At 31.0% G+C, this 14,624-nt stretch overlaps 3 protein-coding genes across 3 annotated transcripts; 2 read left to right on the forward strand and 1 right to left on the reverse strand.

Moving 5' to 3' along the window:
* Nucleotides 1-300: 300 nt before the first annotated feature.
* CLUP02_14107 (uncharacterized protein) lies at nucleotides 301-870 on the forward strand (the record flags this gene model as incomplete). The annotated part of the gene is made up of 4 exons (XM_049293039.1): nucleotides 301-317; nucleotides 538-616; nucleotides 707-748; nucleotides 829-870. 4 exons carry the CDS (start codon nucleotides 301-303, stop codon nucleotides 868-870), a joined length of 180 nt encoding a protein of 59 aa, XP_049150185.1.
* Nucleotides 871-1,188: 318 nt separating this feature from the next.
* On the forward strand, nucleotides 1,189-2,753 carry CLUP02_14108 (uncharacterized protein; the record flags this gene model as incomplete). The annotated part of the gene is made up of 6 exons (XM_049293040.1): nucleotides 1,189-1,197; nucleotides 1,392-1,510; nucleotides 1,581-1,743; nucleotides 1,829-1,914; nucleotides 2,037-2,367; nucleotides 2,433-2,753. 6 exons carry the CDS (start codon nucleotides 1,189-1,191, stop codon nucleotides 2,751-2,753), a joined length of 1,029 nt encoding a protein of 342 aa, XP_049150186.1.
* Nucleotides 2,754-6,279: 3,526 nt separating this feature from the next.
* Nucleotides 6,280-7,287, reverse strand: CLUP02_14109 (zinc-binding oxidoreductase; the record flags this gene model as incomplete). Its single annotated transcript, XM_049293041.1, has 1 exon — nucleotides 6,280-7,287. The coding sequence occupies one exon, from the start codon at nucleotides 7,285-7,287 to the stop codon at nucleotides 6,280-6,282; it is 1,008 nt and encodes a 335-aa protein (XP_049150187.1).
* Nucleotides 7,288-14,624: the final 7,337 nt, after the last annotated feature.

The following is a 14,624-nucleotide window of genomic DNA, read 5'->3' on the forward strand; positions in this document are numbered from 1 at the left end:
GCGGGGATGCCGTTCACAGCATGGACGAGGTAAGTAGGTCTTCAAAAGGCCTCCAGTGATTATTGAGTTGTAAAGTAAGATTAATAGCGATGTTCGTGTGGCAACTTCCCTTTGGAGAAATGCTCCTATCTAAGACGGAGCCTGATCATTGCCCTGGATTGGCAAATGCTAGATCTTGATTACTAATATCCCCGAAAAAAACATTGTGTCCAGCGATATCCGTACTTTGTAGGAACGTCGATGCCCCTGCATGTTCTTCGTGGAGACCACGGATTTACTTAGTTAGAGTACGGCCCGATCATGGCCCACTACAAAAGGTGTGCTTGCATGCCTTCGGATGTACCCGTGGCCGCGGGAGAGGATCTCAGGCACCGCCTCCACGAAGAAAAGCTTAAAAGCCAAGAGTCGAAACGGAGTAGGATATGACTCGCTCTACGTGCTCGAAGAACAGATATCGGAGGGATGACAAAGCTGACCGTGAAGATTAGATTAAGTTGTTCAGGGGTAAGGTAGTTATCACAACAGAGAATTGACCAGCGGACGGAGTGCGGCAAGTGCCACAGATGGCAACATCTTAAACCCACTCCGAGAACGCAATCTCCGCCACGGTGGCGGAGTACGTTCTTATTTTTAATGGTATGCCCGGACGTTAGCCGCGGTCAGTCTGACATCTTATGGTTATTGCGGCATGTTGACCAACCACCAGGTCACCTACCTACCTACACCAGAACTGCATGAGGGTTCCAATGTGTAAAGTAGACAAGGTTGCTCTAGTAGCAGTCCACACTTTCTCAACCAACATGACGAACCACATGTTGATTTCACCAGGAACATTGGGCCCACAACCTTGTGCTTGCCATATCGATCTAAACCTGAGCCGCACTAGTCTATACTCAGCATCGGACTACGCGTCCTAGACTTTAGATCAGGACAGCGACTCGTGTGATGTAGCATTCTAAGTGATGGAATAGCATCCCCAGAAGGCCTTATCTCTGTCCCCTAGTGGAATGCAGCTAGAAGCGCGGGTAAGGAGATGTGCCTCGGTGGTGGTAATGGATGCTCTACCTTATGCAGCACGGGGGTCTCGGTCGGCCTTAACCGACTTGGCGTATTGCGCCATGCTCAGGTACGCAACCTCAGCAAGTTCGAATGGAGGCTGACTGCCGGGCAGCTTATTCTTGGCCAGAAATGATCCAGGTAAACTGAATGCCTTCATAAAGTCTGTATACTAGAATCTGGTCTAGATAAATAGATGTTCATCTGTCCCAAGAAGTGGATGTCTCTTTTCCGGGCAAGTTCACACTCTTTACTACGATTGCCACTAAGTAATTATCACTCGTTCTTTTACCACAAGTCATTCTCTACAGTCACTCTTTTTTATCTCTTTAAAGTTAGAAGATATTCGCCCACTAGCAAAGATGCCCTCCCTCTTGTCCACAGCCATCACCATTCTGGCTGCCTCTCAGGGGGTTCTAGCAGCCTGCACTAATCCTTCCGTCCGCAAATCTTGGTTGGTGCCGCCCTCTTCACCTGAGAGAACGAGGCTATGGAGAGGAAGTTCGCTAACACGATTTCAACAGGTCCGCCCTGACTGACGATGAGAAGACCTCGTACATTAGCGCGACCCTTTGCTTGATGGACCCTGCCCAGGCTCCTGCCAAGACCGGGTATGCTGGCTCCACGACTCGCTGGGAAGAACTCCAGGCTGCCCACGTCTCTCAGGCTCAGTTTGTTCACTCTGTCGTAAGTGTTAAGGCCCATTAAGCGTCGAGTGAATTAGGCGAGTACACGATCAAAAACGAAGGCTAATGCAGAGTTTGTTGTTTAGGGCGCCTTCTTCCCTTGGCACCGTTGGTACATGACAGTCCAGGAGAAGCTCCTCCGCGATGAGTGCGGCTACACTGGCCCCATGCCGTAAGTGACTCATTACAAGCCACTTCATCCCTTTTGCATTAAAGGCTCTTCTATAGGCTTGACATAGATGCATCATAACCATACCTGGGCGATACTGTTACTAACGAGTGGGCCACATACAGATACTGGGACGAACAGGCTGAGCAAGCCGTCCTGCCCTTGGAGAACGCGAGCATCCTGAACGCCAGCGCCACGGCCGGCTTTGGCTCCGCTTCCCTTGACGCGAACGGCTGCGTTGTTGATGGACCCTACACCAATGTCAGACTGACTCTCGACACCGAGCTCAACCGTGTCGCCCCTGTCTGCCTGAGCCGTGACTTCAAGCAGAAGCAGTACGATCAGGTCGCTCAGAAGATTATCGATGCATGCATGGCTCTGGAGGACTATGTGAACCTGAACAACTGCTTGGGTGCCTCCCCTCACACTGGTGGCCACTACGCCATCGGCGGTACTGTAAGCAACTGCTCCATTCTCACAATGCGCACCTTTTCTGCCATGAGACTAATGGCATCCCTCAGATGGACGACCCCTCGCTCTCACCCGGCGACCCGCTCTTTTTCCTCCACCACACCAACCTGGACCGTCTCTGGTGGCAGTGGCAGGCTCAGAACGAGTCCCGTCTGACTGATATTGGCGGTAATAACGTCGCTCAGGGTTTCTTCTGGTCTAGCGTGCAGCCCTCCTCCCTCGGTGTCAACGCATTCCTGCCCTACTTCAATGACAATGGCAATGAGACCACGCTCAACCATGTCATGTGGATGGCTGGTATTGCCGAGAACATCACCATTGCTGAAGTTATGGACATCAAGAGCGATGCCATCTGCATCGAGTACCAGTGAGATTACACGTAGTGAGGTCTGTATCGAGAGCAACTTGTCTTAGCTTCTCGTTTGGAGTTAGACTCTAATTAGACAGTTTCTATAGAGGTGTTGATGAGAGAATTGCGATAGTTTCCGCTTTGGGCTGAGCGAAAATTGCATCTACATTTAATATGGGCGGATGGATATTATATAGACTGCGTTGCTTCAATGGAAAATTCTTATACCCAATTCCCATGCCAGACTATTATTACTGCTGAACTTTCGTTCTTTGATCGGTTGATCCTTAGAGGCTTTCGCCTGCTTTCGACCCTTGCGAGAGGAAAGAATCCAAACTTTCATGGCGAGTGTCTCACGGCGGACATCCGTACCATGAGATGTTCCCCATGTCATAAACGCTGTACGTATCGATAAGGTATTATAAGAGTGATCAAGTACAATGGAGACAGCATTCCGGATATCCCAAGCTTAAGTGTGATTATGCGATTGTTTAAGGCAGATCCTAGATAATAAGTCGACCCACCCCCTTTTGGCCACCCCCCCCTTTTGGCCACCCCATTAAAATATAGTATTAAAACATCGCTACTAACTATACTTAATTAATTAACTATTTTTTATTACTATAATAATATAGTTATTATTCTCTCTAAGTAATTCGACCCTTATAAGTCGACTAGGACTAATTAAATAGTTATTAAAGTCCTCTTAAGCTCTTTATGTAGTAGTTTTTTTTCTGGCTTTATAAGTATAAAAGATCGACCTTAACGGGATTACGCTTTTAAGGGAAATCACACGATATAGTATACTTTTTAACTATATAATACGTATAATATATCCTAAGTACGCGCTTAACGCAATATAGTGATTTTAATATAAAAACCGCTATTTAATTCGGGATAGGTAAGCTGCCCTTTACGCGGCGGCGCCGGCTAGAAAAGTTAATAATAGAAGTTAGCTATAATAGTTAGCTATAATAGTCGGCCGCTATAGTCGGCCGCAATAATTAGAGGCGGCCTTCCTTAACCATAGAGGTTCTAAACTTTAATAGCGACGTAGAGGTTTTTAGAAAAAGGGCTAAATAGGTTAATATTTACTACTCAGAGCTCGCAAAGATTCTTTTTATCCTTATTACTTCTAACATTACCTAAAGCTACTCTCTATTTAAACTAAATAAATTTACTAAACAAATCTATTAAATAAACCTATTAATATATAAATTACTACTCTACTCCTAGTATATAGTTAGTAATTAGTGGGCTAAAGATGCCCGTTAATAAGTCTACCCCTCTCGGGCTAGGCGCCCTCTTCGGCTAGCTCGACGCTATAGCTATCGTAACTAACGTAGGTATGCTTAAGAAGTGGCAAAGTACCTTTTAGTAGTACGGAATTTAGCTAGGTAATATTATAAGCGCTATAAATAGCCGGGCCGGTACGAATACTAAGATCCGGTATATTAACGTTAGCCTAGTTATAATAGCTATAATAGACGGGCTAGAGGTATATAGGGTTAGGGCGATAAGCCGACGCCTTAAATAGCTCCTACGGGACCCCCTGGGTAACGATAATACTTATATAAAAGAATAGATTATGCTAGACCTAGCTGCCCACGCGGGTTAGTACTAGGAGGTCCTGTGCGCGTTAGAGTAGGTAAAGCTCGCCCTGTAGGTAGCTAGAACTTAGGAGGACTTTACGTAGTAGAAGGTTAGGAGTTAATAAAAAGAAGACAACGGTCGAGTCGGTTGACTACTATTTTGATTAGTAGTTAGGTATGGAGCGTAATATACCCAGTTTTCCTTAATACGTAATACACGGTACGGCCCCGGCGGATTGCTCCGTCGGGGGGACTTAAGCTCTTTATATATCCTAAATATTTACGAACTTAGTATTTAGGTTTATTAGTATACTCTTCTTTTTCCGCGGCCTTAATTAGTTAATTTTAGCTTTTAAAACTCAAATATAATATTAAAATATTACTAAATAATAGGCCTACTTATTAAATACCTTTTTTACTTTTTTAAATAGTAGTCGTTAAGTATTATAGTCTAGACTAAGCTCTATAAATAACTTTAATTAATCGCAAAGCTTATTAGCCTTTTTAAGTATTAACTAGTTAATAATAAACGCCGCTAATACCTAATTAATAGCTTTTTTAGTATTATTAGTTACTTACTTAGTATTTACGGTTTTTTTAATTAGTATAATTAATTTAAGTAAGACTATTAAATTAATAAGTAGTCTAACTATATTGGGGGATATAGTCTAGTTATTTTTTACTTACTTTATATATTTAATAACGTTAAACTAGCTAAACGAGCTTTTTAATAATAGCTTAAGAAGTACCGCTTTTTAATAATAATAAAATTATTTATTATATCCTTTTTACTAAGCTCCTTCTTATACTTAAACTTAATAAGTTTAAAAATAGCTATATTTAACGGCTAGAGGATATAGGAAGTATATAGTAATAAGAATAGTAAGTAAACGTTATTTTTATAACATTCCTATATAAATTCTATTATTATATAACTCTTATAACTATTTAGAATTAATAATTAAAGCTTATTAAGTATACTAAGCTCCCTAAGGGGGGGGGTTTTAGTTTATAATAAAAACATTATTTTTAACTACTTAAGGGCAGTCTTATCGGTTATCTAGCTATTATTTATTATTATAAACTCCTAACTAGTATAAGGGTTAAGTTTAAATAAAAATTACTATTATTATACCGACTTTCCCTTATATATAATTAGTAGTTTAATAGCTCGATTATTAGTAAAGATATACTTAATTATAAATACTTAAGTACGCGAACTAAGCTCTTTTTTTCGTATTATTATAGTCTCTATTTTACTTAAAACTAGGCTATTGAATCCCTTACCCTCTAGGATACTAGTCTTATTTATATTATACTTCTTAGCCTATTTAATATTATTAATCTTTAGTATATTAAGTAATTTAAACTATAACTTAATTATATTAATAATAGCCCTATTTAAATACCTCGAATCGATAATACGACTTCTCTAGACTTTAATTAATAAGTTCTTTTTTAAAAAAGCGTCTATTTATCTCTTTTTAAAAGGATTTATATCCCCTTAAGATTTTAGAACTTATTTAGCGAATTTTATAAGCTATTTATAAGTTAATATAATATTTAAATTATACTAAATACGAACTTACTAAGCTAGCTAATCTTTTTATTATAAAAGAAGCTTTTAGAGGTCTACGAATATTATTACCCTCGTTTAGTAGCCTCTTTTATAGTTATAAAAAGTTAACTTTAAAACTCTAAACTTAATTAAAGCCCGATTAACTAAAAGACCTCTTTTAATAGCCTTAAGAGCCCGAATAACTTTATTTTTAATATATAAGACTATTATATATTAATAAATAAGTATATAAAAAAGAATTATATTTAGATGATTTTTATAATTATTATAGTGGTTTGAAAATCGTGGGTAGGGTTTTAATACGGTGGCTGGGATGGAGAAATGGGGTGGCCAAAAGGGGGTGGGTCGACTTAACTAACAATGACAGAACTTGCTTCTCAAGTCTTGTTGACATGAACGATAATCTTCCCCGTTGTACGTCCTTCCCTAAGCTTCGCATATGCTCTTGGTGCGTCGCGCCACTCGAATTTTTCATCAATCAACACTCGTACTTTTCCCTCTACTATCAACCTGCTAATTGAGCTCAGATCCTCTTGGCTCGGCGTTACCCTCACGGATTGAAACTTCCTCTTACCACTACTGAAAAAACCTGGCAACAGGCTTCTCCGCAACATACCTACCATCGACTTGGACATACCAACCTGCACGAACACTCCCTCTGACTTGAGGAAATGCGAGCAGCTTTCGTACAAGCCCTCTGTGCTGCCAACATTGTCTACAGCGATATCGAAAACACTCCCCTTTCTCTTGAGTTCGGTAACAACATTGAGTTTGCGGTAGTCGATAACTTCATCAGCCCCGAGACGTTTGCAAAGATCGACCTTTGCCGTCGAACAAGATGCGACCACATAGGCCCCGGCAGCCTTTGCGAACTGGATAGTGAAGGAACCAACACCGCCACTTCCACCGTTGATAAAGACTTTAGACCCTGGCTTCAACGACTCTTTTGGAAGAGATTGAAACGCCGTCAACCCAGCGGTGCCTATAGCAGCTGCGTCGTCGTGGTCGACGCCCATAGGGAGCGGCGCAATGTTGGAGGAGGGAGCGACGAGGAGCTGACCCAGACTACCAAACCGCGGGAGCTTGGTCCCGATGCTCAAGGCCCCGAAGACAACCTGACCCTCGGAGAATCCGTCGGCACCGTTTTTGGAACGGATTCGGCCGCAAAAGTCTGAGCCTGGACTCGTGTCCGGCTGGAGCATGAACTTGCCAAAGACTGGGATCTCGGGCAGCTTGTACTCAACGGGGTTAACGCCCGCTGAGATGACTTCGATAAGGACATGGTCTTTAGAGAGCGATGATGCATCTAGTGGGATCGCGTTTTCGTTAAGAGTAAGGGAGTTTTCTAGTGTCTCCTTAATAGAGCTGTATTGCCAAGCTTGCATCTTCACTAGCAGAATCGAAGGGAGGTGTGCAGCGGAAGTTATGCGTTATGACTTAGTATTAAGTCAGATAACCCTATAGGGAACGTAAAAAGGTAGTGCTTAAGTAAGTCTTAATAGAAGATTAAAGATCGTTAACTATCCTTAAGTACTAAGTAATAATTCTATCGGATTAGAAATCTAATTTAACCGCGGTATATAACCGACTGCGCAGGGACTAATTAGGGGCCCTATTTATAATTATCGTAGCTAGCTTAACCTATAATTAGAACCTCCTTTTTATACTTATTACGTAAATATTTATATAGTTTAATTAATCTCTTCGTTAACTTATAGTTTAAACTAATTATTTTATAATAAGAATATTAATATTAATTAGTAATTAAATTATATTATTATAAATTAATAAAATATCTTATTATATAAAAAAAAAACCTCTTAACATTATACAAAATAAAAAATTTATACTAATTAATTTTATAAAAATAGATAAAAAGAAAAGTAATTTTTAAATACTATACGGAATTAAATAATTATAGCCTTTTATTACTTATGAGAAGTCGACGTTTACTACGTTAAACTATACTAATTAATAAAACTATTTAAATAACTAGTTTTTTATTATTACCCCGAGTAGCTTTTTTTACTAAATAACTTTTTTATAACTAGCTTATAATTAGAAATTAACTAGTTAAATTAATAAAAAAAAATACTTATATAGTAACTACTTATTTAATTAATTAGTATAACGAACGAGCTTAATAATATAATATAAAAGAGTACTATATAATCGAAAAAAGGGATCTTTAAATATAAATATTCTTATTTAGTAACGAAAGTAACTTTATAAGAGTTATTAAGCTAAGAGATTTATAATATATAAAAAGGACTATTATTACGAAGATCTCTTAAGTATAACTTTAAGCTTATAATTTAAATAATCTCTTTATAACCCCCTTAACTACCCCCCGGGTATTATTTAAAAATATAATATAAGAGACGGTTTAATAAGAGAGGAGGGGATTTAGAGGTCTTAATAATATTAAGTTAAGAGTATTATAAATCTTAGAAATTAACTTAAAAAAAAAGTAATTATTTTAAAATAGTCCTATAACCTCTTATTAAAGTTATTATTAATTTATAAAAAGGTTAAAAAAACGAGGATTTAAAGGAAAAAGAAAAGAATTTTTTAAAAAGCTATTAAAAAGCTTTTTTCTATACTAGCTCTTAGTATAAGATTATTAATTTTAAGAAATTAACTAAGTAATAAAAGGGATTATTAATAAATAATAATTACTTAATTATAATTAAGTTCTAAAAAAAGACTATTTAAAAAATATAAAATAGAGTATTAAGAAGTTATAAAAAAAAGATTTTTAAAGTATTTAACTTTACTAAGTATAAGTAATAAGTAAGTATTTTTAATAAGTCCTTAACGTTTATAATCTTATAAAAAAGAGGGCTTAACTTTACTAACTATACTTAATAACTTATATAGCTCTTCTACGAGTTACTTAGCGTTTATTTTTAACTATTCTTATAAAATACTACTTTAAAAAGAGTAAGTTAGAAAAAAAAGTTATTTAGAAATTATAGAAAGTACGAAGCTTAGGAAGTTAGAAATATATAGAATAATAGAAATTAGTAATTAATAAAAATCCTAAGACTAATTATTATATTTTCTTATAGTAATATAAATATCTATTATTATTATTAAAAAAAAGAACTACTAAAACCTACTTTTTTATATTAAATAAAAAAGAGGATCTTAATAAGTACGATAATTAGCAATTTAAAAGGGTAGTAGTAATTATTAGAAATAGTAAAAACGAGAATAGTAATAAGATAGTAAAAAAAAGTAGGAATTTCCTAGACCTTAATAAATTTATTAAGTAATAAAAGTACGGATTTATTATAATTAGTATGCGGATTAAATATATCTTTATTAAAATTAAATATATTAATAATTACTAATAGGGGTATAAATTAGAGTATAACTTTTAATAAGTTAGAATAAAAAAAAAGAGGATAAAACCCGATCCTTAATAAAATCCTAATCTTTTATAAGTAGGTAAATATTAACCCGGACTATTAGGGAACGTAAATATATAGAATTACGGATTAGCTTAATAATAAGTAAATTAATATAATATTAATCTATTTAATTAAGGTTTATAAAAAAAAGGGCTATAGTAATAACCCCTATTTTATAAAATCGTAAACGACCTTAGTTATTAACTAAATAAATAGTTTATAAATATAAACTTAGGAATCGTAAAAGTAATTAATAAATTCCTTTACGAGCGAGGGGTATTATTAGTATAATTATAATTATAAAAACTATACGAAATATTAATAGTAACGATTATAAAAAAAGAATTCGTATTATAGAACTAGGTATAGGTTAATAAAGCGTATAATTACTTTAATAAATTTAAAAAAAGAGTAAACGACTTAAACTTCTTTTTTATAATTATTAGTAATAATTTATTATTATAAAAGGATATATAGAGGTAAAATATAGTACTAAAAGTATAATAATTAACGATTCTACCTATTTCGATTTATAGCTCGTTATTATTATTAATACGAAATTCGGTATTAATTAGTTAATAAAAAAAGAAATAAACGACCCGAAGTTATTAATAATACGTAACGACGTAGGGATCGTATATAAATACCGAAAATTTAGTAATAAATACGAAGTAATTTATAAACTTTAAAAAGATCTTTTTAAAAAAGAAATTATACTCTAAAGAGAAGTACGAGGTCTTATAAAAAACTCTAATAATATTTTATAATTATTATTAAAAAGTTAAAATTAGGGAATACTAATATTATTTAATAATTAATATTGTACTCGTAAATAAAGCCTCTAATTATTATTATAAAGTAGTACGTAATTTTAATTAAAACGACTTTCTTAGTATTATTAATATAATTTAAAGTTATTTTGAGATTTATAATAAGAACTTAGAGCTCCTATTTAAGCTACGAGCGATTTGTTTTATATTTATAACTAAGATAATAAAGGGTAAATTACGAGTAAAGATCCTTAAAGAGCTTATTAATCAAATTAATAAACTAACGAAAACTTAGCTAAATAAGAGAATAAATAAGTAAAAAGTTAGATATTTCTATACTATAGTTTAGTACGTATTAGAAATAAAAATAACCTTATACTAAGTACCTAAAAACTATAAAATACTCCATTTAAAACTAAGATTTAGTTTTAATATTAAAGTAAGAATATTATACTAAACCTATTTCTAAGTATATAATAGCTCTTATTAATAATATTAAGTTAATTAAACGTATAAAAAAAAATAAAAAAAAACTAGATATAATAATTATTAATAAAAAAGCCTAGATTCGTTAAATAAGTAGAGATTTAACTTATAAATAAAGTAATAGAAAAAGTAATATTATATTTATAAAAAGAATAAATATTAGTTAAGTAATTATTTTAAAAAAGAGCGTACTAAATTATATAAATAATATAGAAAATTAAGAATAGTAAATAGTAAAACTAGCCCTTATTAGTTTAGCTAATTTTTTATTATATATAAGGGTAGATCTAGGGGTACGGAACTTAGTAAAAATAGCTAAAATAGCGGCTTAGAGTATTTACTTTTTATAAGAAATTTAGAAAATAAAAAAGATCTTACTCTATATATTAACGAATTAGATTATAACGAAATTAAAAATATTAACTACTCTTTTTTCGCTCCGTTAATTTTTAAAAAAATATACGAAATTAAACGAATAAATAGTAATAAAAGTTCTTAATAAATAAGCTTTTATTTATAAATAGTAAGAGAAGGTTCTTTAAATAACGGATATAGAAGTAGTTAAAAAAGTAAATCTAACGGGGCTAAAGTCTATTTTTTTAATACTTAAAGAGAAGATATTACTTTTTTTAATATTTAAAAAAAAGAAATAAGATATTGAGTAAATCTAGGGGTAGTTAGAGGGGTCCTTTTTATATTATTTAAATTATTTAAATACTAAGCTCGTATAAGTATTTTATACGAGCGAAAAGTATAGCTTAGATAATTTCTATAAAATTATTTTAAATACTAAGGTATCGTAATAATTAATAAAAAGAAAAGGGTAATTCTAAGTACTATAAAAGATCGTATTAATAATGCTTAATACGTTAATAATAGGTATTATAAGAATTAACTTTAGCTTAAGTAAAAAAGTTATTACCTTAAGTATAATAAAAATAAAAACGTACTTTAGAACAATAATTTTTTATATTTTACTTATTAATACCTTATTTCTTTTATATTTAAGAAATATAAATTAACTAGGTATTATATTTAACAATATAAGGAATAGAATCTCTAATAATAAGTATTTTAAAATAATTAAACGACGATAGGGGTATACGTTTATAAGGCTTACTAATAAAACGAAGTCGATTAATTACTTAACGGAAAGTAAGCTTAAATAACTATATTAAAAATTTAAGTACTCGTTAGTTATAAGGCTATATAACTTCTTAAAGTAATTAAATAATAATAATATTAAAATAGGGGTACTAGAGTAGTTAATAAAAGTATATTATTAATACTAAATAAATACGCAGAGCTTACGTAAATTTAAATTTAAATTACGTAATAAGCTTAATTTTAATTAAAAAATCGTTATCAATATTTTTTATTTAAATGGTTAGCTAGTTTTATATATAATTAACGTAGTTATATTTCTTTAAATAGGGCAATTCTTCTAGGATTTATAAATAAAAATAGTATAAGTAGCCCTATAAAAAAGCTAGATTAATATATACTAAGGACCGTTAAATAATATTAAAACTAACGCTAGTACTAGTTTTAAATTAATAAAATTTAGGGAAAATATAATAGCTTATGGTATATAGCTAAAAATTATACTCGTTGAAGTATATTATAATATTAAAAAAGTAAAAAGGGTATATTAGTAATTAAAAAGGGCGTTTAGAATTATTAAGAAAGAAAATCTAAATTCTATTAACGACGAATACCTTTAGATAGTATTTAAATACTATAATAATACTATAGGGCCTAACGGGCTTATACTAATACTATTAGTATTTAGAGTATATTTAAAAGTAACCTTAGTTTTATTATTATTACTAAACGTAAACTAACGAGCCCGAATAGTTAAAAAAGTAATATAAATATTATATAAAATAAATATAAAAAAGTAAATTAATAAAGTAATTACTATACGTAATAGGTTTAATATAAGGGGTAATTTAGATATATTACTAAATTTAGATATATAAGTATAGTACGAAATTATTTAATAATAAGTTAGGTTATATAAATTAATTCTTATTAACGAGTACTCTTATATAGTTACGAGGGATCGTAACTAGCCCCTCGAGGTATTAATTATAATAATTAAACTATATTATAAGGATCCTAGCGAGGTAATTTCTAATTTATAAAAAGAAAAAGAGCTAGAGAAAACTATATAACCTATAATAGAAGTATAAGAAATTATCCTCGACGAGATCGTTATAATAATATTAATAAACGACGAAGAAGAGGAAATTACTAAAAAAGTACTAATACTATTAATAAGACGTTATAAAAAACTACGATAATAAGCCCTAATATAATAATTTATTATTAATAATAAAGTAATTAATACTTTTTATATAATAAAAGAAAAAGCCGATTTTAAGTTAGTAATTAAATTACGTAAAGAAGGCGTAATTATAATTATTAAAAAGCTATATAAGAGATTAAATATTATTAAAGTAAATACTTTTTACGATTAAGGGGTTTATTAATTTATTTTTTACGACTTAGAGAAGTATATAAACTTCTATATATTTAAATTATAAATAGTTCGTAAAATTAAAAAAAAAGGAATACCTTAGTTATATAAGAAGTTTAAATATATAATTTAGGGGTATAATAACGTTAAAAAAGGCGACGCTATTTATATAATCGCCTACTATATAGCGCTATAATTAATAGTTAATAATAATATTAATAATATTACTATAGAAAAAGAGATACGAGATCTAGAGCTATAATATTACTTAAACCTATACCTAATTAGCTATAGGGCTTATAAAAAAAATCCTAGCTTATTTACTAAAAGAAATAGTTAATAAGTACTTAAAAAGTACGATTATTAAAGTACTTAAGCTATTATATAAGTTTATAAAATCGGGTACTTATTAATAAGTTACTTATTATAATTTTTATATTAATTAATTATTAATAGTTATATTTACGTACGACCTATACTTATTAATTTCTAAGTACGAAGGTAACTAATTTAGGATCGTTAGAATATAAACTAACGATATATTAAGCTTATTTAATATTAATTTTATAAAAAAGGAGAATAAGGAGTTTTAAAAAGTAAGTTTTATAATAAAACTAAAAGAGGTTCTTATAATAAATACCCCCTTAGTATTTAATAGCAGAATTCTTATAATTAAAAAAGAAACTATTATTTTTTAATAAAAGGGGTAGGATAAGAAAATTAACCTCGTTAATCTAAACGTAATTAATATTAAAAAGTAATATAAAGCTAAGTTCGTATAAGGGGTATATATTACGAGTATATATTAATTTAAAATAATTTTTAACTATATTAGGGTAATATAAATTATAAATTTAACTAAATAAGACGTTAAGGTACTTAATAAGTAGTTTAAATAGTAATAAATAAATCTCGATTAAGGCTTCGTATACTACCTAATTAACTTAGTAATTAATAAGTTTTACGTTTTTATTAATAAGTTATTTATAAATAATAATAACCTTACTTCGTAATTAAAATATATTATTATCCTAGTTAATAAGAATATAAATAAAAGCGAATTTATTATATATAATAATATAATCTACTACTTATTAATTAAAAATAAGTAAGTAATAAGAAGTATATTAGTATTAGAGGTTTATAGTATAATTAATAGTATTAACCTCTCTTATATAATTTTAATAACGCTAAAGAAGATTACTAATTAATTTAGCTTTTTACTTATTTTAATAGTTATTTATACTAATTCTTACTTATTATATAAATACTTTATTAAATTAGGGATGATAAAAGAAAAGAAGCTTATAATCGATATTATAGCTTTTAAGTAATTATATAAAAAGTATAAAATACTTAAGATCCGTTAAATTAATAATAATAATAATTTTACTAACGCTTTTATAAAAGTAGTACTTAATAAGGGGTTAGAATAATTCGTAAGTAATAAAAAAGTTAACGTACGAATAAAAAAATAAGTTATATAAAAAAATAAAAAAAAAGGAAAAAAGGAAACGACTTAGTAAATACACTTAAGGTCGAATTATATTTCTAATTATAATAAGTAA

The sequence above is a fragment of the Colletotrichum lupini genome, chromosome 7 (assembly GCF_023278565.1).
Source record: "Colletotrichum lupini chromosome 7, complete sequence".
NCBI lineage: Eukaryota > Fungi > Ascomycota > Sordariomycetes > Glomerellales > Glomerellaceae > Colletotrichum > Colletotrichum lupini.